General features: G+C 40.6%; 3 protein-coding genes across 17 annotated transcripts in view; 2 read left to right on the forward strand and 1 right to left on the reverse strand.

Moving 5' to 3' along the window:
- Positions 1–5,144, reverse strand: edem2 (ER degradation enhancer, mannosidase alpha-like 2). The gene is made up of 11 exons (XM_017035883.2): positions 5,009–5,144; positions 4,530–4,640; positions 4,395–4,434; positions 4,167–4,272; positions 3,808–3,933; positions 3,531–3,733; positions 2,738–2,879; positions 2,524–2,648; positions 2,243–2,387; positions 1,855–1,976; positions 1–848 (listed from the first exon to the last, which is right to left on the reverse strand). Exons 1-11 carry the CDS (start codon positions 5,101–5,103, stop codon positions 381–383), a joined length of 1,683 nt encoding a protein of 560 aa, XP_016891372.1. The 5' UTR covers positions 5,104–5,144; the 3' UTR covers positions 1–380.
- On the forward strand, positions 629–15,002 carry ccdc135 (coiled-coil domain containing 135). Of its 10 annotated transcripts, none has more exons than XM_025059653.1 (20): positions 629–770; positions 1,845–1,923; positions 2,279–2,404; positions 4,191–4,302; positions 6,677–6,833; positions 6,914–7,039; positions 7,179–7,373; positions 7,490–7,669; positions 8,277–8,486; positions 8,669–8,794; positions 8,998–9,097; positions 10,415–10,543; positions 10,617–10,745; positions 10,834–11,054; positions 11,344–11,523; positions 12,268–12,357; positions 12,622–12,732; positions 12,820–13,014; positions 14,263–14,402; positions 14,490–15,002. In XM_025059653.1, exons 5-20 carry the CDS (start codon positions 6,690–6,692, stop codon positions 14,575–14,577), a joined length of 2,364 nt encoding a protein of 787 aa, XP_024915421.1. In that variant the 5' UTR covers positions 629–770; positions 1,845–1,923; positions 2,279–2,404; positions 4,191–4,302; positions 6,677–6,689; the 3' UTR covers positions 14,578–15,002. The 10 variants fall into 10 exon arrangements, with proteins under 10 accessions (XP_024915421.1, XP_024915423.1, XP_016891368.1 ...); XM_025059655.1 differs by having other exon boundaries at positions 4,191–4,297; XM_025059654.1 differs by having other exon boundaries at positions 633–770; positions 1,832–1,923.
- LOC103384445 (protein NDRG3-like) overlaps positions 14,527–23,714 on the forward strand; it is a 22,306-nt gene continuing 13,118 nt past the window's right edge. The window contains exons 1-17 of one of the 6 annotated variants that reach the window (XM_017035876.2): positions 14,527–14,653; positions 16,160–16,239; positions 16,321–16,492; positions 16,873–16,957; positions 17,048–17,121; positions 17,547–17,796; positions 18,217–18,303; positions 18,379–18,438; positions 18,623–18,836; positions 19,505–19,614; positions 19,748–19,876; positions 21,727–21,813; positions 21,914–22,056; positions 22,310–22,409; positions 22,492–22,687; positions 22,779–22,965; positions 23,158–23,413. In XM_017035876.2, coding sequence (XP_016891365.1) covers positions 16,160–16,239; positions 16,321–16,492; positions 16,873–16,957; positions 17,048–17,121; positions 17,547–17,796; positions 18,217–18,303; positions 18,379–18,438; positions 18,623–18,836; positions 19,505–19,614; positions 19,748–19,876; positions 21,727–21,813; positions 21,914–22,056; positions 22,310–22,409; positions 22,492–22,687; positions 22,779–22,965; positions 23,158–23,413 — 2,230 coding nt within the window. In that variant the 5' untranslated portion in view covers positions 14,527–14,653. Of the gene's footprint in view, positions 14,654–15,083; positions 15,223–15,261; positions 15,630–16,153; positions 16,240–16,320; positions 16,493–16,872; positions 16,958–17,047; positions 17,122–17,546; positions 17,797–18,216; positions 18,304–18,378; positions 18,439–18,622; positions 18,837–19,504; positions 19,615–19,747; positions 19,877–21,726; positions 21,814–21,913; positions 22,057–22,309; positions 22,410–22,491; positions 22,688–22,778; positions 22,966–23,157; positions 23,414–23,714 lie in introns of those variants that run through there. The other 5 variants (XM_017035873.2, XM_017035875.2, XM_017035871.2 and 2 more) reach the window with 5 other exon arrangements.

Consider the following 23,714-nt stretch of genomic DNA (forward strand, 5'->3'; position numbering starts at 1 on the left):
TTTATCACAGTCCTTGAGCACAAGTAACATTTCCTTTGTGGGAATTATATTTTTGTGACCAACGTTCTAATAACTGAACTAGAAAATGTAAGTAATCCGAGGATTAATCAATTAAGACTACCGTTTCTTCTCGAGACTATGGTTCAAGACATGTCGACCAATCACAGTGCTGGTCATAAACAGAGACAACGTGCCATTTCTATACCGCATATATTCAGCACAAGACTGCTGACGCTGCCACAAAACCTAGGTGTGGCCACTGTGGCCTTTTTAATAAATAGAAATAATTTAACAGCACTTTAATTGAGTCTGAAACCCTGCTCAGCTGTGACTTGAGTCATAAGCCTTTAAACCCCCCGGTGTGATTGGCAGAGATATCATCACGTGTTATCACTGAACACCTGTCCCAGGATGGCAAGTCGAGCACTGAACGGCTGAACGGGACACGAGAGCAGAACCCTCTTCTTCTCGCCAGCTTTCGAACCCATTCTTCCTGATCGGCCTGTGGGCTGTGTCTCAGTGTCTCTGTTTGCAGACTTGGATGGACGTCCATCTTGCGACAGGTCGAGCAGGATGTCACGGAGCTCACGTCGGTCCTGAGTGTGTCGGCTGCAGCAGTAAAGAGCAGCTGGGTCCAGAGGATGAGCCTCCGTGTTGAAGATGTAACCGCCGGCACCCAGAACACACTGACCACCTTCACCGCCCTCCTCCCAGGACACGTTTCCATCGGAATCATGGCCGTGCAGGAAGTGGGTGGGATCAAAGAGCAGGTAAAGGTACTTTATGGTTTCTGCCAGGAAGAAGGACTCCATCCTGTTGTCCAGCTGATGGTCCCGCAGATCTTTGACCTGACAAGAACAGATTGTAGAATCGTTTTGTTATTCCTAGATATTTATGGAGTGACTTTTGGCCTATATATTTGTTAAGCAATTTGCTTTGTTGCTTTTAGATTAGTTTGACCTAACCATTAGTTATATCTGGGCTAATGTCATTTTTGCTAACGTGTCTGGACATGTCTGGGCAAACTCTTAGTAATTTCCCTAACCTTCTTTCTTGGCGCAGATATGGAGACTCGAGTCATTGAGACTAGTGTCGACTGGAGTTGCTGTTTTGATGACTCGTGACTAGGGATTTCCGATAATATCGGCCGACCAATATTATCAGCCTGATATTAGCGTAATTGTATAATATCTGTAAGAATCGTTACTGGCTTTTCCTCCGATAATGAAAACCCGATAACATAATGCCTGGGTTTCGCCAAAAGATGTGTGTACCCTAAAAATAGTTTTGGGGGAAAACTGATGTCTATGAAAGTGAAAGTCACTAGATGGCAGCATTGCAGATTGTATGCAGAATGCTTTACCCATCACCTTAGTGAGCAGACGGCACTTAACTTCTTTAACCATCGCCGCCACTGCCCCACTGTATCGGTTGATATCGGAATCAGAATTTAAGTCTTTGGACGATATCGGCAAAAAAAATATTGGACATCGCTACTTGTGAATTGACTTGACGACTTGCTTGTATTGCTTGTATTTTATGTTTTTATTCTAGACATAAACAATAAAAATAAGTATCAGTATAATATCATACTCCATAGCTGAACGTACAAGTCAATTATTTTCCTACCATGTAAAAAACTGATATGTGTGTTATTGCACTTTTTAGCGATTCCGATATTTACCAACCCTAGATACATGCCAAATTAAAAGAAAAAAATTGCACTACAGCATGTAAAGATGTTTAAATAAGCTCTGGCGTTTTTTTTTTTTTTTTTAATCATTTGCAGTGAAAAATTTAAGGTTAACCATTTCATGTCTTTCTTTGACAGTGTTCATTTCCAGACTGACTCACACTTGCGTATCCACATGGCGTCTTGGCTATTTTCTCAATGGACTCCAGAGCATCGAGGCCCAGTTGGAGGTAGGTGTGGTCACCTGTCGCTCGAAACAGGTACATGGCACTTTCAATTAGCTCTGAAAAGGGAAACAATACAGATCCTTCAACAATTTGTTTTTCAGGTTGATCTCTGATCTCTTTTTATAATTAACATTTAACGTCTCTGACATTTTTTTCTGTTAAAGAAAAACTCAACTTGAACAATAACTGCATTATGTTTAGAATGTACAATGTACAAAACCTAAGGTCATTTTGTTTCGGCTTGTCTGATTGGCTGAAGGACTCACCTCAAACAAAACAAGGTCATTTTGTTTCAGCTTGTCTGATTGGCTGAAGGACTCACCAGGTCTCAATGGGTATCCCTCTCTCTTGTCCACAGTTGTACCCTGAGGAATACTGTAGAACTCGGGCAGACCTCCAAACTGTCTCCAAACTGAGTAATAGTTCTGGAAAGTTCTGACAGCACTGTCCAGGTTACCCAATAGCGACTGTAATGCAACAGCAGGTAGGATTTTTTTTTTAAAATCAAGATATGTAGATTTCAGCACCTACATATATGACATTTGAAATAACGATGTAATACTGTATAACCATAAATGTGGGTCACATGGGCTGATGTGGTACCTGCAAACCGGGCCAGAATGCCTCCAAAGACTGGAACACCGGCATGGTGACAGTTCCTTTGTGCATCTGGACCCACAAATACCAGTCGTCGAAGTGGGTGTAGTTCTGAATGGCCCTGTCGTACTCTGAAGATTACAGAGACAACACGCTGACACAAGTGGGACATTTCAGACTTTGTCTGAAGTGCAGCTAATGAGTAACATTTAGTAAATACCCAAGAACATTTGCAGCAGTTCTTCATCCTGCAGCATGATGGCGCCTTTCACTAGATATTCAAAGTAGGAGTCCACGCCTGCTCCTATCCCAGCGTCCTGAGCAACCCACTTCTGGGTCACGATGTCAATGTGGTTTCCAACCTGGAAAAGCCGACGATTCGTGATATATCCACATATTATTGAAAAAAAGTTCTTTAGATAAATATTTTTAGAGTGAAATAAACAAAACAAAACTCCACATCGGTCCATGTAAAAGAGAGACGTGTGTTCTGCAAATCGCACACCGATGGACAAGCATGTTGTCCGGGAATAGCTACTAGCCGTTTGTTGTTATACCTCAAGGCACAGTTCAAAACACTGTTGAACTTTCAAAAAAACAAAATGGAAAAATACCTGTGTTTATGTGCGATAATTGTCAGCATTTCGTAATTTATCCGTTAACTCAATAAGGCCCATCCCTAATTTTAACTCTCTGAATAAATGTTAGTATAGTAATTGCTAATATTTTTTACATGATATTATAATGTTTTTTTTTATTTTAATTAGTTAAATATTTTTGTTAAGTAACATTTTAAAAAATCTGCCTTTCAGCAAGTGGAAAAATCGTAATAGAGTGCTTTTCCTCTGATCGTATTTCCTCTATATTTTAGCAGATTAAAAAACATTTTTTCCTAATTTTACAAACTGCACTTCAGTAAGCAGACATTGCAGAGACGCTAAAATGTGTCTCCAAACCTTGAGAAAGTCAATTTTAACAACATGCCCCCCCCTTAAAAGTTATTTTTGCGTTACCAGTCCAATGTCAGATCTGGTCTTCCACAGTGACCTCAATGCTTTGCGGGCTACTTCCTCAAACACAGTGTCCCCCGTCAGACGACTGAGTGTCGCAAACTCCAGGATGAAGGTTCCCACGCCGGCAGTGCAGGTGACGGGTGTCTCTGTCGGACTGACCCGGTTCACTGTCCCATACGGCATTCCGGTGGGAGTCTGAAACGCTAGAGGACAGTTGGACATGTGATCTGATCTCACCGCAGCATGTGTGCGGTTCTATCTGTGCGATGAAACTTACCAGGCAGTAGTTTTCTGGCCGAGTCCTCAGCCATCCTCAGCAGAGGTCCCGAACATGGCCAGTTTGGTTCCAGCTCCATTCCGGCTTTGCCTGACAACATGTGAGCTGAGAGTAGACCGCCCACCACTGCACAAGCAAGTATGCACATACACACAGTAAAACGAAGTGCTACACATTTGGGTTTTTTCCTGTGAGACATGTCCTAGGAACACTTTGGATATTTTTCGTAGCAATTTAACCGGAATGTGACAATCTAGGTCTTGTTTAGTCTTTGGGTGTTTGTTTACTCTCGGTCTCAGCTATTTTTGCCATATTTTGACTATATGTTATACACCTCAGACTCCGTTCTTTTTCCTTACCTCTGATGTTGGTCTCAAACACAGATGCGTTGACATCAATGTCGAAGTCCACAGATTCCTGAAGGAGTGTGGCCACTCTCTGAAATTCCGTACGATTTCCGAGAACCTTTGGAAAATGAACGTGCAATAGGGTAATGTAAGTTAATTAAATTTAAAAAAAATATATTAATTTTTTTTTGTTCTTTGTGTCTTGCCTGCAAAGATTTTAAGGAGGCTTTTAATATTTACCAGTAATGTGTCAAGTGCATCGATCAGAGTGAGAGAGAAACTGTGAATTAAAAAAAAAAGACATAAGTAGATTTTCTTTTCTTTTTTAAGCAAATAACAAAATATTTTGGAAATGAAACTAAGTGCAAACTTTACCTGCCCCAGGTGTCCTGTCCATCACAGGTAAGGGGGCGGAGCTCGTCATAGGGGAAGGCATTGTTCAGGTAACTGTCGTAGGCGTGGTAGAACATGGATTTGATGCGCTGTCTGAAAAAGTCAGCACCAAATTTTCAAGACAATCGTTTGTGTCACTACGCAGATGTTATAAAACGTCCAGTGAGCAGTAATAACACGTATAAAAGTTTAGACCAAGTAATGATGTATTCATTTGAATTATCCTTTAGCTAAAAGTAACGTAACTTATATAACAAACATTTAGTGTTGAATAATAGGGACTTTTCAAATAATTGGTTTGAATTTTGCTAATATTTGTAAAAGCATGGTGTCGCAATTCTTGGCATAAATGTGTTTTAAATGTCTATATTTTTATGCTAAGACCTAGTAAAAACTAGCAAGACTAAAAGGTGTTTACGTTCTTTTTATTCAGTATAAAAAATCCACAATTAAATATTCACCTGACAGCAGCCATCTGTTCCTCGGCGAAGTGCTGAGCAGCAGCATTGTTTAAAATCCACAGTAGGAGCGGAGGCACAATGACGTGAACGCGCATTAGACAAACAGCAGAGGGGGAAAAACAGAGCCGAGCACACACTCAAAGAAAGAACAGGAATAAAACACAGAGAAAGGCTGAGGGTAAGAGAAAACGTAAAAATGTAAAACTTAAGAAAGACTTGACAGACGCGCTGCCACTGTGGGAAAACAGGAAGTACAAGAGCGAAACCGGAAAAAGACAAAGGACGCATGCGCTGACCGTAAAGGTGACGAGGGAATGTTTCATTAACGTCAATAACTACAACAATACTTTAAAACGTCTTTATTTAATGTGTTTTTTATTTATTTCTTCATTTATGCTGCCCATTTCTTGGTATGGAAACATTTTTAATAATAACGAAATGTGGTTTAATATTTTTAAACTATGTCTTTTTATCAATACGTGTTCACATTTTTACAAGCACAATTATGCGATTTACTTGTTTTGCTTAATTCGAATAACTATATGGACTATACCTTAGAGTATAAAATAAGCAAACAGCCTAATGGAGCACTGTTCCTGGGAAAATTTCGTTAGATATTTTGTACTTTTTTCACCGTTTTTTTTTCTGTATTTAAATATTGGAAAACCGCAGCCAGCCTTATTAAAAAAAAAAAACGTAAAAGTTAATTCAGTATTTAAATTAAGGTTCTCGTCTTCTCGTCTTAAACCTCAATTATATCCCACCATCTGCTAGCCCTGCAGGTAACCTTGCTATCCCTGTGCAATGTAAGTCACGAAAAACAGCACAAAAACAAAAGGTTAGTCCTATTTTCAGGATGCAGGATTTTGTATTAATTTTCACATTGTTGTCGTACATTCGAAGATATTACTTCAATAATTCAATTTTACGAGCCGGTTTAAGTGTCAGTGAAGGCAACACATTTCTCTGTTGTTGCTGTTGCCATGGATGCAACTATCGTGGAAAGTGAAGGCCAAAGAGTTTTCGGAACTAGAATAAACTACAAGATAAAAGGACAAATCCTTTTATCTTTGATAGTTTTGAAAACTTTTGTTGCGTTTTATAATGGCGACTTATATGTTAAAATATATATGAGGTAATGAGGGATTGAGGCATTAATGCAAAACATTGAATTACAATTATTAGTCATTTGCTTACTTATCATCATATCGTTATAATATTGACGGTGAGTAAACATGTATACACACACTCAGACACATTGATAAAAAGGGAAATATCAGATCAAATATTATTTTTTTAACAGATTTTTTTGTCTTCGCTCTGCAATATTTAAGAATCTGCATTCCCACGCACAAAAAGGAACATTTCTCGTTACTCACTAGCTTTGCTAACATCTATATTTTTTGTAAATGTTTGGCTATTTCTACAAATTGTTGTATTCTTCACTCACTTAATAGAGTAATAGATTACTTTGTTTTGTAATTTTCATTTTTGAATATTTGAGTAGTACTTTGTTTTGCTATATATTGAGGTTGCTCAAATAGTACCTTATGTCTATTGATCATGTATCTAAGTGGGACTTATATATATATAAAAAACCTGTTTTGCTATATATTGAGGTTGCTCAATCTGTAATTGGTCAAACATCAGATCTTGTCTTGTTTTCAGCTTCAACCTTAACATGGGGGAAACCTCTTATAATTCCAACTCTACTCACGAGTTGCAACTGTTGGCCATGGTGGACAACTTCAGTCGTCAGTACTCTCACCTGTATCCTGAACGTAAACCCCTGATGCTCTGCCCGGTCAACGAATGTGGTGTCAAGGTGATGCTTTCTCACACTTCTCACTTCTATCATTATCTGTGTGTGTGTGCTATAACACTATCTATTTGTCCAACACACAGAAGTTTGTGTCCACCACTTTGCGACCTGCACCAACAAACCATCCCGAACTCCACATGTGGGAGGGCTGTGCTGCATTTGTGGCAGATTTTATAAATCTGGAGCCTCTGGATCCACCCCACATCCTGGTCTGGAACGCACACACACACGCCTGGTTTCTAAAGACGTTTTGTCATAAACAAGTGTCATAAACATTTGGTAGTGTGTTGTCAAAGTTGCCTTTATTTTGCTGTACTTATTTTTATATGTTTTGTTTTCTGGTCACAGCCTCCCCGACTGCGCTCTCCCTCCTTTGTGTTAAAAACTCAGAAAGCGTCGTGTTTTGAATATCCCACCGTGCTCTGCTGTTTGCTACTGGGCTCTGACTATGATGCGTACTGCGTCAGCGGCTATGCTGTAAGACAGATGTGTCTGCTGGACCAGAGCCTAAAAGACTGCCCTCTGGTGTACACCAAGTTGCAGGTAACCACGTTTAACAGCATTTTTTAGTTTGTTTATTTTGGTGAAATATGGACAACAAAATGTATTTTACACAAATGTTTTGCCAAAGCTAACTATGTATCTGTTTTCATGAGCAGAGTTTGCAGATAGAAGAAGAGGCCCCGCAAAGCAAATACACAGTGAAACCTCCACGGCAGCAGGAGAGCCAGTTTGTGGAGCAGCAGGAGAAGACGACAGAGGAAGAAGAAGAGCAGAAGGAGGCAGAGGAGGAAATGGGAGAGGAAGAGCTGTTACATTACAATCAGCAAGCTGAGGAGGTACTGACACAAGAAGTGTAATATATTTACAGCTTTGCGTCGTTAGGGCTAAGGTCTGGACTTTATTAGTGAGAAATAACAACAACGTTAGCAGTGACGGCGGTGTCAGGCCTGGCTCTGAAGGTCCTGTAGTTCTGAAGTTACAGGAACCTGTGAAGTGAAGACAGTGAGCCAGAAGAGAGTCCTAAAGTATTATCGCAACTTAAATTAATGGTGGGGTAGAACATTTTGGGAACCAGAAAGTGAGAAAATTTGTTTAGTTTAAAATTTGTATATGAACTATTTTGGTCGTTACTAAAATCTCGATTCCTCGTCGACTCTAGAAATGTATTGCATCTATTGCACACATTGAAGAGCAAATGTGATATTTAATAGATTTTTTTTTATGAATTTTATTTTCTTTAAAAATGTATAATAGATTTTTTTAATGAATTTTATTTTCTTTAAAAATGTATTTTTTATCAATCACTCAGATTTATTGCAGTGACACAAACTGCCCACAGGAGGCATCACTTGACCAGCATCTCTGATACCTGATAACATATAGACTATTTTTTGTTCTATTTTTTTTCCCCCTTCCTTCCAATTCCTCTTTCTACTTGAGCAGCGTGGCACGCAGGAACCCGAGGACCTTCTGCGGATTCACTGCTGGGTTCTGGTGTTAGCGGGATATCGTGGGGTCAAGCAGAACTTTTTCATCGACCCTCTGACCGGGATGAGCTATAGAACCAACTCGCCCAGCTTCTTGGGTATTGAAAGTGTGTGGAACAACTACAACTGCTACATCAACATGCAGGACTGCGGGCAGGGTTGCAGTGTAAGTCCATTGTCGTCCAACCTCTACCTCCGTTACAGAGTTTGAGTTACTGTGAACACGATGTTGGCTGCTATACTCAGACTGCTAGTGCCTGGAGTTACAGTTAGGATCTCAGTCAGAGTGAAAATCGAGGCAAAAAAAAAGTAACTCTGCTTTTACCGTGTATGTGTTTGTGTGTGTAGGACATGGTGTATGACTTGGAGGACATAAATCTGTGGGAGCCGGTTGTCCATGGAGCGATCAGCAAAGTACAGCTGATGTCCAGCACGGAGAAGGATGATGATAGTCCTTACTACAATTACATGGAGGTGTGTGTTCATTAAAAAAAACACCTTTCTTTACTTCTAAAAAGTCAATAGAAAAGTTGGGAATTGTAGTCTGGAACGCGGAGTAGTTACACGGACGTTTTACATCCTAAAGCCAGTGTATAGAAAAGCAACATAGCATCACTACAAAGAGTCAGGGTGGCCCATAAATGAAACTTCTGACTAAGCTGTTGTTGGATTTGAAGGAGGAAGAGATAGAGGCGGAGGTGGAAGAGGAAGAGAACGAGCCTCTGCCATTCATCATGCCAAAGTCCTGGATCAGCATCATCACCATCTTAAAATCAGGTATGCTGGGAAGCTGAAGGGATGCTGATGCAGCGGTGGGGGTGATGGCCATGGGCCGTGCTAAGGAGTTCCAGTTGCAATTGAAAATGGCTTCCTGGGTCGGAAGCCATTTTGTTGTTTTCAGCTGGGCACCTTTTGTTTGTCTTGACTCTCAAATGCTCCTAGGTTGGACCATTAGGACAATTTCATTTGCATTTACAGTGGGGCCTGGAGATATGAGCTTCCCGAAATACGTAATTTTCCAAGTTACGAGTAAGCAACCTTTGCTAGATTTTCTTTGTGTTACGAGGAAACATCGGGTTAGAAGTGTTCAACTGAGCTCGCTGGGTTATTTTACCCATTTTATATCAATAACAATGAAATGTTTTCTTAATTGTTATTATATTGTATTATCAATATATTTCTTTATATCTATCATTGTTATTATATTATATTATCAGTATGTTTCTTTATACCTATGTTTTTGATGTTTAGATGGGGGTTAATTTAATTAATAATAATAATAATAATAATTAATAGTGTATTTCTAGGGGTCTGGAATGAATGAATTGGTTTTAGTTATTTTTAATGGGGAAAATGGAATCGAGATACGAGTGCTGTTTATTAAACGGATTAAACTCGTATCTCAAGGCCCCACTGTGCGCATTTAGCAGACGCTTTTATCCAAAATAACTTAAAAGAGGAGGATTAACAATAAAGCTACATAGATGAACTCTTGAATGGAGACCACCAGTTGCTAGCTAGGACAGGAACGGAGCCCCTGTTTTGGTAGCGATCGGTAGAAAAGGAGATCTACAATGTTACGTTTAATCAAATTATGGTTCCTCTGTGTCTAGAAAAAAAAGTTAGTATCCTGCTGTGGTTTCTGTACCTTTACCTCTTGGTGCTAATGAACCACTCGGTGCTAAGCTCACCTGACTCTCACCTGAGTTGTGGTGGATAATCATTTTTGCTCTTCTTTTGCTTCTGTCTCAGTGAATCTTGGTCAGATCTTGATTCAGTTTACAGCAGTGATGTCATCACCGACACCTGCTTTGTGCAGAGAGCAGAGATTGTTGTCTGTGTCCCAGCTGAACAGCTGCGGTAACTGATCACTACCAGTGATTGGTTATTACCCGGCCTTATGAAAGTCGTCTGGCCTCACTTTCTGTTTTTTTAGTTTTAAGACTACCAAAAATTAACTAACAGAAATCAACTGTCATGAACTATATAGTTTTTTTAAACGTTCACAGGCGCCCTCTGGTGGTAAACTGTATAGCTGCATCCATTTCCTCCTATCTTGACCGTGGGTTCTCTGCTGCATCTTTTCTCTTTCAGATCTGGAAACACGTTTTCCCAGGGGACACAAGGTCGTTAATTACAGGAAGTCCAAGCTGCAGAGATACGCTCAGTTTCTAAGGACAGACGGACTTGTCACTAGACTCATCAAATACAGCGATACCAAATGTAAGTGAGGAACAAGTGAACATGTGGATGTTGAGTAAAAAGGTTCTGCCTTTTAACTGTGTGCGTGTTAAAGGTACTGATGTCACAACGGTGATTGAACAGTACATGAATCGACGGGACCACCTGGAGCAAAGGACCATTGACAAAGTTGACGGTTTCACTACGGATGTCTTCAAACACGGACGGCGCTTTCACCTCAAACGTAATTCTCGCTGGTTCTAAAGTTATGACTAGTTAGTTTATTTTGGTGAAGAATGACATTTGACATTTAAGGTTTTGTGTGTTTTAAGTTCACAGATATCAGGCCTTGGCTGTTCACGGGATCCATGAGATGGAGTTCAGCGAATCAGCACGAGTGGATGACATGCTAAAGAGGGTGGTGTCACCAGGAGAGATGACAGAAACCTTCCAGAACCGAAGCGACTTCCTTTGCTACAGACACACCGTCTTCAGCCGAAATGTACAATTCTCTGAAAACAAGAATGCTGAGCCCAACATTTACCTGCAGAAGGTAAACGGGAAATCAGGATATGCATTAAGTGAGGGTAAACGGGGATATAGGATAAGCACATATATTACAAATGAGACGGGAGGGCAAACAGGAAGTTCAACTGAACAGTACCTGCAATGATAAAAATTAAAAAATTGAATTTTGCTACATGACTTGTAATATATATATATATATATATATCTCCTCAGAAGTCATTTCTATTAATAATTTTCTGCCTCGGTGATTATTTTGTGAAATTTCCTGATTTGTCTCCAGTGACTGCATTTATGTTTGTTCAAAACCAAAAAAGGTCGTGGAGCGTTTCAACAGGAATAGGTCCAAATTGGCCAATGAAGACGTGGCTGAGCGAGTGTTCAACACGAGTGAAGGGTGTGTGGAGGTTACCTTCCACCTCCAGAGGAACAGGATCATCCCGTCAAAGATGGTCTACGTCAAATCTGCAGGGCAGAGGAAGGTGGTTGAACCACAGGTACACATTCCCTTTTCTTTGGATTACATTTTTTTAAGCCAATTGAAGGTATTTTAGCCAAATTTGTGTTGTAGTAATTAAATTCTCTCTCACACACACACATATGCATTTCCACTATGCCTCCTCACTCCTCCTCCCATACCTGTTAACTGTTAATCTCTTCATAACACATGAATGATAAACAAGCCTCTACTCACTAGATGGCAGTATTGCAGCTCTTTTTTTAATCTATTTTACTAATTAGGGGATTGTAAGCAGAATGCTGGTGCCAGCAACTCAATAGTATTTTAATTTTTATTGGAATCGGAAATATGTGTTTGGACAATATCGGCATATTGGATATTGGCAAAAAGCTAATATCGGACATCCCTGATATATATCCATCCACCCAACCATTTTCATCCGCTTATCCATGAAATCCCTAATATATATCCATCCATTTTCATCCGCTTATTCATTACCGGGTCACGGGGGCAGCAGTCTCCTTAACCGCCACCCAAATCACACTGCACCGTACCAACCCCCCTGAACCTTCCTGTGGGTAGTGAGTCCACTGGAAGGTACCAACCGCCCTAACCTGGATTCAACCTTGCCCAGGAGGTGAACCCTGGGGTTCCACACCAATGACAGAGACATTGCCTCTGGGCCAAAGCGCCACTTCTAATGTTACAATGTTACTTTATCCTACCTTTGATGAAGTTTTAGTTAGTTTTTGGTTTCCTTTTTCTGTTTTCTGTGTGACAGCGCCCCAGGAGTCCGTCTAAACAGGAGATTGCTTCGCTGATTGCAGATGAGGAGCAACTGTTTATTCGGATAAAAGAGTCAATGAAGGAGGTGAAGACTGATCACACCTGTCACATGATGCTCTGGTTATTGGGTTGCGGCTTACTTCCCAGACTGTATTCAGATGGCACCATCTAGCTGAAAAACAGATACACAGATCATTTCTAAAAATGTGTTTTTTTTGCATTAGCTAAAATGTGTATTAAAGAAAAAAACCTAATTTATTTTTTGCAATGGCTAAAATGTGTATTAAAGAAAAAAACCCTATATAAATCTTAAAATTTCAGGTTGTCATTATGACAACATTTTTAACAGGTAAAGAAGATGGTGTTGTCCAGAGCCGAAGAGGAGAAGGACATTCATCTTTTCTTTTCACCGTGGGTGACTACAGGAGCTGCCCGAGCTCGCAAACAGAGAGAGGAAATGGTAAGACATAGAAAATACACCAACATCTGTGCTTTATCTGACCGAACTCCAAACGAACCTGCTCTGAACTCTGCCCCGCGACTGCAGGAGCACCATGCCGCAGAGGAGCTGCGCTGGCTACAGAGGAAGGAAGAAGACACCCTGGCTCCGGTTCTGTTCCGGCTCAACAACCCTAAGGCTCTGGGGGCCAAGGAAGCCAAGCGGCTCCGGCAGGAGTGCATTAGTTCATATAAGCAGAGACTGTCGGAGAAGGAAACCCAGATCCTTGAGCGTTTAGAAAAGGTACAGCACATTCATATTAATACAATAATTACTCACTGTTAGACAGATTTTCCAACCGGACAGTCAAATATCCGGTTCATATGTAAATTCTGCCATTTGCACAGAATATACAGAGGATTTAAATTGGGTTTGCTATAAGTGTAAGAAGAACAACAAATGTAAATGATGTAAAATTTTAAACATCAAGCAAAAGTAAAAACAGCAACACAAGGTGGTAAACACAGTGTGCAGCAACCTAAGGCACACTGCAGATTAATGTGGCGAATGATGGTAGTAAATATGGTAAAGCATCTGGAAGGCACACAACAATTTGAATTAATTATGATAATAATAATACATTTATGGCAAGTACAAAGAAGTGAGGGCAGGGGGCCCCAAAGGACCGTGATGTTTGCAGATGACATTATCATCTGTGCTGAGAGTAGGGAGCAGGTGGTAGAAAACCTAGGAGAGGTTTGAAGTTTGAAGTGAAACGGATGGAGACCAGTGTCAGGGGTGAAGTTTTATAAGTCAGTAGTGAGACCTGCTATGATGTTTGGTTTCGAGACAGTGGCTCTGTCTAATAGACTGAATAAAAGGCTGAGTTTGGAGGTGACAGAGATGAAGATGCTGAGATTTTCACTGGGAGTGACCAGGATGGACGGGATTAGGATTAGGCAGTTAAGGTGGAGCAGATTTGGAGATAACTTTAGAGAGGTGAGTTTGAGATGGTTTGGACATACAGTACGTATGTTAAGGAGAGATAATCAGTAGGTAATTTTAGGGGATATTAGGGAGGACGGTCTCCAACTTGTTCGCAAAATGCATCCCCTTTGATAAGAGATAGTCAGTAGGTAATTTTAGGGAGGATTAGGGAGGACGGTCTCCAACCTGTTCGCAAAATGCATCCCCTTTGATAACCTGCCGTTCCCTCTCTGTCAAGGCAGAGCAGGGACGCACCTTGTTAATCAACAAACACATATCACCTACTGGAGATAGGTGTTAATATACTGGACAAATGATGTTAAAGGTATAGTTATTAGAAGACCTCAGAGGAGATTTTTATGGCTCTCAAAATGGCCTCTAGAATTTGGACATAATGGGGGGTTGGGGGAGACCCTGACCTTTCTCAGATTGCCGAAGAAGTAAAGACAGTTTTGAGGCTGACCTCTCGTAGGTGTGTGGTGTAGGTTTGTAGTCCGTGATAGTCTGTATCCCTCGCCGCAGACTCTTTCATTTTAACAATATGATTGACATGTTTTCGTAAAGGAGAAAAAGGAGCTGCAGCAAAAACAGGATTGGTACCAGAAGAATCAGCTGACAGTAAGTGCGCAGGAGGAGGAGGAGTATCACAAATTCTGCAGCGACAAAACCCTGAAGATCCATGTGGTCCAAACACGGCTCAACATGTAAGACAAGCCCAGTAAATTCCCATTTTGAAAAAATCACGGGTGAATTTATTTCACTTTTTTTAATATTTATTTTTGTTATTGCAGGCACAGAGAAGAAGCTCCTCAGAGGCTGCAGGACTTTGATAAGCGTGTACGAGAAGATAATCGCCTATCTCGTCTGTTGCTCAAGTGATGCAATGTTTACCTTTAATGAAGTCTTGGAACGATGCCACGGTGGAGTTTGGACATGTGTGTGCTGAGATAAATAGGTATCAGCTATGTTAACCAGAAGATTCTAGATGTGACTGAACTAAAATGTCTCTTACTTTGAGATAAAGATTCTACAATAATCTAGCACTTACCATGAGTTAGAGTAATATTGCAATATTTATGGGCAGAAGTACAACTGTTGTAAACTTGTAACATTGTTCTTTGGTTGAGAAACTCAGCTGGATCAAAGTTGTAGTAACAAAGCTGGTTTAATGAGTTCGATTTGTTTTTAATTTACACATATTTAAATGTATATTTCTGTTAAAAATGTAATTATCTTTAGTGCTGGGTGTGTAGGTTACTGTTTATTAGAAAACAGGTAAATATAAATCTTTAATCTAATAAGAACACATTTTCACATAATTGTTTTAATTTATCTTTAGCATTATAATTTTTTATTGTTCTGGTTTTATGTTTGGTCATTTTTCTTTACTTTACTTTACTTCATTCATCCTGATTTGTGGTCTATAACCATAATGTTAAAACTGTCAGCTGGTGTGCTCGCGCATGCGCAGGTTTGACGACGTCAGTACGATGGGAGAACCGTTTTGTTCCTGCTACTGCAGAGGTAAAATAAAACATTTTACCGGGTTTTAGTCCCATATTTACCTTTACAATAACGTATACGCACTTCCCTTTCGTATGTGCAATTATCACACGTTCAAACTTCAAAAGTAAACACTAACTGCTGAGCCGAGACTAGGATTGTCCACTTCAACGTATCCGCTCTGAGTGAATAGAGAGAAGACAGCTAACGTTAGCCGCTTAGCTTCTCTGTACTAAGTGAATAGATAGGAGCCACTGCTAACACAAGCCACGTTAGCTCTGTGTTCTGAGTAGGTGTACACACAACGTATGCAAGCCAAGTTGGTGTCTATAAGATTAGCGAATTAATAGGAGGCATGGCTATGGTTAGCTTAGCGTTAGCTTTTCTAATCGGAATGAATGGAGAAAAGAAACAGCAGCTAACGTACTGTAAGTCATAACAGCTTTCACTCGTCTCTGAGTGTAACAAGAAATACAGCAGTGCCGTCAAAATATGTAGACTTTTAATGCTCAGTGTCAGTAGTCGTTTTTCTTGAGTGGACTTCTACTATGTTAGTACTAAACGGGAATTGGAATGTTTATTTATGTGGTTTGACACAGTTAGCATTAGCATGTATCATTAGTAGGCCTGAAGGGGCGGGGGTTGGTTTGTTGTTATTCTCTTAACTGACAGAAGAGGCGTCCATTGACAATGTTGAAAAGCAAACAATTGTAATACCAATGCAATACAATGCGAGTTGCAATACAATGTGTAGCTACATGTATGACACTTAATAAAAAAAAAACTATACAAGTGTGAGAAAAGAGAATTGTTTAAGACTTTAAACAGCCATACCGTGTTGTGTACAATGTCAATTATGTCATATATAGTAAACACAATATAATATGGGTTAGTGACAGGAATTATAATAACAGTCATAAACTACAGAATACATACTGCATTGTCTGTGTGTATGCAGATGAAGACTCCTCCAGACAGGGCAGGGATCACCTTTGAGGTGGGAGCACAGCTGGAAGCTCGAGATCGTCTGAAGAACTGGTATGAACCTTTCCACCCATTTCGCTCAGTGTGATGTTCTCCACTTTGTAATATAATTGAGAATTGTCTGCCCTCTTTCAGGTATGCAGCTACAATTGAGAAAATTGACTTTGATAAAGAGCGGGTCCTAATCCATTTTCGTCGGTGGAGTCGTCGACACAATGAGTGGTTCCACTGGAACTCACCTTACCTGCGACCACTCGAGCGCATCAGTCTACGGAGACAGGGCCAAAACCCACCTCACTCACAACCGGTACCATTGGTTCATAAACATTTCAGTAGCTATGAAAATATAGGAAACATGTACATGATTGCTAAACAAAATTATCTAAAGGTTATATGTAAAAAGCCTAGTCACTAAAACAAGCTATTATTTAAAATTTCCTAATAGAAATTAAATGCAAAATATGTTAAAAACATAGCAATAATAACCTTAAGCAATAATAACCTTAACCTAAGTTATGAAGGCAGAAAGCTAAAAATCAGCAAGACAATAGTTACAATGCAGCCCCCAGTTATCAATAGAATTGATCGAATGTTTTAAAGCCTCAGCTGTTTTGATTTTATATTCAAGGCAACATTATTTCTTTGTGGTCATTCCGCTTGTTTTTTGACTCCTCGTCTCTGTCTTAGAGGTTTGTCTCAGGCACCAGGGTCCTGGCATGTTGGACAGACTGTCGTTTTTACCCAGCTAAAATACTCAGAGTCAACAAAGATGGTGAGACACGCTTTGACTTTTGTTTCGTTGGTGCTTCGTAACCTTCATCAAACCAGGAGTGACTTCTGTCTTCACTCCTTTCGCTTTCAGACTCATACACAGTGAGATTCTTTGACGGTGTTGTTCGGACTGTGAAGCCCACAGGTGTCAAACCAATCCAGAAGGTATGAAGTACTCATCTTATCTTGCTTTGTCAAGAATGTCTTCAGTAATCTTCTTACATTCATATATGTATTTTTTCCAACATTCATTATCAGCCATGTTCATGCTTTCAACGTCTGTGTTTTTTGTCATCCATTCCTATTGTCTCAACATCAGAGGCTCACGTTTCTACTGGCTAGAGGTCTAGTGCTATATACTATAAAATGTATGTGACTGCTTTAAGTTTAGATTTAGCTGTTTTGTTGTTTATAGCATACGCATATTTCTTCATTATTGTTTTTAATATTTGTTCACCTGAATGACAGGGTTAGTAAGGAAAATCCACCCCAATTTCATAGTTCGATATTGCATTGTCCCAATAACCTTAAAGATTTCTGATTGTAACCAAAGTTCTGTTTGCTTTTTTTTTTTTTTTTTTTGGAAACAGAAACGTAAATCTGAGAAAAGTGCGGTGGGAAGTGAGGGATGGGAGGAAGGAGAGAGTGAGGAGGAGCATGAGGAGGAACTGGAGGAGGCTGATGAAGACGGAGAAGACAAAGAAAAGAATGATGAGAAAGAGATAAAGGAGGAGGAAAGAGAGGAGCAGATAACGTCTAAAAAGGATGAAGGGATAAAGGAGGAAGACGAAACAGGGAAAGAAGAGGCCTGTCCGTCATCTACAAGGACAACAGATGAGAGTAAGTCACATGATGTGTTCAACACCATTTTATCTCACTTTTTTCTCTCTTTCACGCAATGCACTGTGGGTAACTGAAGCCCTCTTCTGTTCAAAGTGAGAGCTTTAGTTTGTAACCAACCCATCCCTAGTATGCAGTGTTAGTGGGCAAAGAGAAAAAAAACTTGCAATGGAAGGTATTTTCGTTGCATGTGAAATCATTCTCTGGGTAATGAATTCATGTATTAATACGACAACAACAACAACAACAACAACACGCAATTAACATTCTTCTGAATTTAAATTTGACACCTCATTGTTGTGATTCCTCACCATCTTTATCGTAAAAAAATTAACATTCTACTATGTTTGTGTTCCATAAGTAAATGCCCTGGTTATAAGTGTTTTTAAGATTGACATTTGGTAACTGCTTTATTTCCAGCTAAAGTCTGTCCTTCAAACAATTCTCCAGTTACGCCCCCAGACCCCTTCGCCTTGGCTGCTTTCAGCCCCACCCACATCAATAAAGGTAAACAAAAAAAAGATCAGTTAAGTCTTCATCTAAAGTGTGTCATGAACCTCATCACAATACTCTGTCACTCAGATGTCCTCTTGGAGCGACAAGCTCACCTTCCAACCACACACAAGTTCAGCAGAGAGCCACGTGAGTGCACACACACACACACAAATAAAATGATTTACAAATTTGCCATACGGCAACCGAAAGATCAAGACGATCAAGTTGCCAAAAAAATAGAGCTTCCTTAAAATATATTAAAGTTTGGCTAAATCAGTGGCACGAGACTGATGGTCACAGTACGTCCCTGACATCCTGCCGTTCCCGTCAGTGTACAGAGTGATAAAGAACCAGCCCCCTCCCATCCTATCGATCGAACTAGACCACAACCCTTTCAAGTGTCCCGCTGAGGGCTGCGTCAAGTCCTTCAGGAAGGCCAGTCTGCTCCACTACCATATCAAGTACTATCACACTGACCAGCATATGGAGGAGGGAGGAGCAGGAGGAGGAGGAGGGGAAGAGGAGAAGGTGGCATCCACAGTGAGGTAGGTGACACACACATTCACACATTCAAGGGACACATACACACACACAAAATGTAATAATTTTTTGAAGATGCTCGAGATACTACTCGAATACGAGTATTCCGTATTACGAGTCGACTACTACAACTACAACTATTGCAAGATTTTCATTCGAGGAAACATCGAATTACTCGAGTGCTCAACCAATCTCCATTTTTCGACTCAACGCTGTTGCACTCATTGTCCCTCGCCGTGTCATTTTACCCGCCACTTTATTTCTTTCTTTCCCTTTCTCTCTCTCTCTCTCTCTCTCTCTCTCTCTCTTTCTCTCTTTCTCTCTCTATGTTTAGTGGCCCGACACTCTATCGAGCTGTCTCGCTCACTGTCTGTCGCTTGGTTATTTTACCCATTTTTATAACAATTATTTAAAATGTTTTCTTAATTATTATTATTTCATATGATCAATACATTGTTTATATTTATGTTTTGGATGTTTAGATGGCGAGGAATTTAATTAATTTAATAGTATATTTCATGGCGGCTGGAACAAATTCATTGGATTTTAGTTATATATGTTAATAGGGAACATTCGACTGAGATACGACTGTTGCTGTTGTGGAACGGATTCGACTCGTATCTCGAGGTTCCACTGTGTTTTTGTTTATCTCTAATTCTGTGTGTCGTTTCAGGAGGAAACGTTCGTCTTCTGAGGGAGTTGACCTTTTGCCTGATAGGAAGACTGAAAGTCACAATATCATCTGTCACCATAATGACACAGAGAAAAGCACTGTGGGAACAGGTCAGACGTGGGACTTTTTTGCAAAATGTCACTTACTGCTCCTACTGGGATATATTCAGATTTCCAGAAGATAGAGTGGTTTGACATTATCTGTGTGTTTATCGGCGTGTGTGTGTGTGTGTGTGTCTGTCAGCAGAGCTGAAGAAGGGAAGAAGCAGCGACAGACCTGCAACACAGACCAGGAAGGAGAGAAAGAACTTCTTGAGAGTCAAACTAAAGAAAAAGAAGAAGAAGAAAAAGAAGAAGAAGAAAAGTCAGTTAGGTAAGAATCACAGTTCTAGTTTTAGTTTATTTTGTTGACATTTAAGGTGGTATGCCATGTTTGTGCTTGAGGTGTGATATGCAAACTGTTGCTTGCTAACTTAATTAAATGAAAAAAAAAAAAGAAATCAATATTCAGCAATGGCGCTTTGGCCCAGTGGCAATGTCTCTGTCTTTGGTGTGGAACCCCAGGGTTCACCTCCTGGGCAAGTTCGACTCCCGGTTAGGACGGTTGATGCCTTTCAGTGGACTCACCACCCACAGGAAGGTTCAGGGGGGTTGGTACGGTGCAGTGTGATTTGGGTGGTGACTGCTGCCCCCGCGACCCGGTAACGGATAAGCGGATGAAAATGGATGGATGGATGGATATTCAGCAAACCATCTCAGCATAGTACTTCAATCTGTTTCTGTGGGTTGGGCTAATCCAAAATAATGTTTAAACAAGGGATGTGTTTTGAAGACAGACAGTTACCTCTGAAACAGGTGTGCTCTGAAAACCGTCCATTAGCACTTCTGCATTAGCATTCTGGTCAAGCCAAAACGTATCAACCATTTAAATTGACCAGATTGACTGTGAAATTACAGCCCTACATATTATGCCACCATATCACAAATTAATATGGTTCCTTAATGTCAAAATGAAAGTTTAGTAACATGCTTTGGTTGGAGAAACTGTAGACTTGAGCGCAGATGGATTCTTTACACACTTGTTTTGCAGCCTTGTTATAAACGGCCGGTTTCTGTGACTTTACCTGTAAATGGTAATAAGCCACGTCGTCCGCAAGGGGCAATTCTTAGACCTCCGACCATAGAGTATGGTTGGCCAAACTGGGAGGTCACCAGTCGACAAACTTCTGTCAAAAATGTATACGTTTGAGCCACAGTCCAGAACCAGAAGAAAGTTGAAATGCTGTTGTTCTTCTGTTGTTGAGGTGTGCAATGCCAAATGAGATACATGGAGTGTGTAGGTGTGCGTGTGTAATGCCAAATGAGATACATGGAGTGTGTGAGCGAGCGAGTGACTATGGCTCTGTTCAGGCTGATGCTCGTTTTATTTGTTTCAGGCTTTTGCAGGCTTATGCAGTCAGGACTGTTACAATACGATATGTAGACTAGCAGAAGTTGTACCACCTCACTGGCTGTCTCCCACGTGTGTTACAGATGACATGTCTACTTCTAGTGCCTCAGGTTTTTGCATGTTGTTGCTTATGCTTAGCGATGTGTTAAATGAGCAGCTGTGAGTTGCAAATTGCACAGGTTCTACTGGTAGCACATGTTGAGACTGAGTACAGCTGTTGATGGGCTGACGGCTGAAATGAGAGAGAAACTGTTTATTATCATTACTAGTATTTTATTTTTATTATTATTGTATTTATGATTAAATGAGACTGGTGGCGGACTGAGCAATTAATGGGAAACTGTGGGTGTGATTGTTTAACCACATGCTTTTCTACTGTACATCATGTCTGGATAAAATCATAATGGCTTGTTTTGAGACACACTTCCAGATTTTGGCAGTTTAAAAAAAACATTAACTTAGTTCTCAAACCCTACACTGACGGAAGAGGCAGCATTGACTTAGTTGTCAAACCCTACACTGACGGAAGAGGCAGAAACTCCAGAGATGCAAATGTGTGCACCCTAATCTTGAGTTAATTTCTGCATAAAACAACCCCTTTAATGGCTCATGTAAAAGATGTTACAATTAGTTAATAACACCCAGAACCAAATAGACTCGTTACTGTATTTTCCTCCTCTTTGATTAGTACTTAAGTCCAGCCTTTCGGTCACACAACTTGTGAAAATCGACTCGTAACATCTGTGATGTCACATCTCTTGTCTTTTGCTCAGGACTGTGCAGCAGTGATGATGAAAAGTCAGAGCGACCTGCCCTCACACTGAAGCTGACAGCCGGGCACAGCGATGTGTTCACACAAGGTTTCAACACACAGAATGAAAGCTTTTTTTTTTTTTTCTTTTTTTTTGTTCTGTAAACGTGAAAATTAAAAAAACTGAAATTCCTAAACCTACGTTTCAGCGGACGACGGCAGTGATTGGTCCACACTTACAGCGGAGAGTGGTGAGGACACACCCCCCTGGCCTGTTGCTATGGAGACAGAGGAGTGCGAGGTTGTTAGGTGTGTATGCGAAGTCGACGAAGAGAACGACTTCATGATCCAGGTAAGACCCACAAATGAAATCATGGGGAGGAAAAATAAACGTTATTGAGGCGTCATTTATTTAAGACTGTGAGCAAAATGATAATCAAAAGACAACTAAAAATTATTAAAAATTGAAATGTTGTTGAAAGATAGTTGAGAATTAACAAAAAAATGAAGTAATTAAACTACATTAAAGTTACGGTCCGTGTGTTTCCAGCCAGTATAATCAGTGACTCTCTCTGACTTTCTCTTGTTTTACTCTTTGTTCTCAGTGCGAGTCCTGTCTTTGTTGGCAGCACGGCACCTGTATGGGTTTATATGAAGACAACGTTCCTCATCATTACATCTGTTATTACTGCCGGCATGCAGCAGGTCAGACAGGGCTCTGTTTCACATTACTGCACCTCTGTTTAAATTCCCTCTCAGTGATGAACATCTTGTCTCCTTTCCTCAGGTTGGAGGCGAAGCCAGCGCTTGCACTCGGAGCCTGATTGGCTGATTTCCGGGCACATGTTTGGCCTGTCGTGCATAAGGGAAAACTACTCTGAGATCAACTCCGCCAAGATCACACACACCAAACGTTTAATGGCTCACACGCATGGTCTCAATCAGGTCCTCAGTGGACTGCAGCTGAAGATTAGTCTCTTACAGTGAGTTCATTTACCTCTCGCAACTCACGTCACATGCACACACACACACACACACCTTTGTAATTGGAATGGGTTCATGTGTGTTCTTCAGCTCCTCTTCTCACCCTGATCTGATGCTGTGGAGGTTGCCGTGGAAACAGCAAGAGGGGCAGAGGTTATCGTCTTGTACATTGACAGAAGAACCCACCGTTAGCTATGTCAGCAGTGAGCACTGCTACCAGAAGCCCGAAGCATCATGGGAAAAATCAGAGGCGAGGAAGGAAGATGGTGGGCAGAAGGTTAGTCAGCGTGATTGACTAGACATGCAGATGGTATTTACTGTTGACTCACAAAATGAACTGAATGACAAGTCACGTTTATTGAAAAAGAAGATACACAGAGGATTTAAAAAAAAAGTCTAACCCAAGTCAGGTTTTTTTTTCCCTTTCAATTCTGAATGGTAAAACTTTGATGTCTGTGTTTTGCCTCAGGGAATTAAGGATGAGGACAAGCAGGTGACTGCAGCAACCGTTACAGGCAACAGAACTGCGGCGTCGGACTCGGACGTACAACATAGCGGCGTTAACATTGTGTCAGGAGTGCACGCACACACAGACTTCAGGAAACTCGCACACGCTGGAACGCTCACACCTGTGACTGAGTGTCAGCTGAACCTGTTGGAACACGTGGAGTTTTTACACCAGCAGATCAGCACCAGGATGGATGTGATCGAGAAAGAGCTAGACGGTAATACACACACACACACATGCTAATTTGTGCACCAAGTATGTACACCAAAAGCTTTCTCATACCAAAGTCCATAGAGAAATTCACCGATTCTACATCGGCAGTTGTTGATCAACTACTGCCAAAAGCAGTAAATGACGTGCTCTCTTTTGCTAGCTTAGTGTTTTAAATCTTCTGCTTAGATCTTCTGTTTTAGTGGCAAACAAAAACAGCGGGCAGCTGTGGAGATAAGACGTCTCTGTGGAGTTTTGTGTAGGAAGTGAAGACGCCTCAGATGATTAAATAAGTCTTACTCTCTTTC

Source organism: Cynoglossus semilaevis, chromosome 10 (assembly GCF_000523025.1).
Source record: "Cynoglossus semilaevis isolate Cse_v1.0 chromosome 10, Cse_v1.0, whole genome shotgun sequence".
Lineage (NCBI taxonomy): Eukaryota > Metazoa > Chordata > Actinopteri > Pleuronectiformes > Cynoglossidae > Cynoglossus > Cynoglossus semilaevis.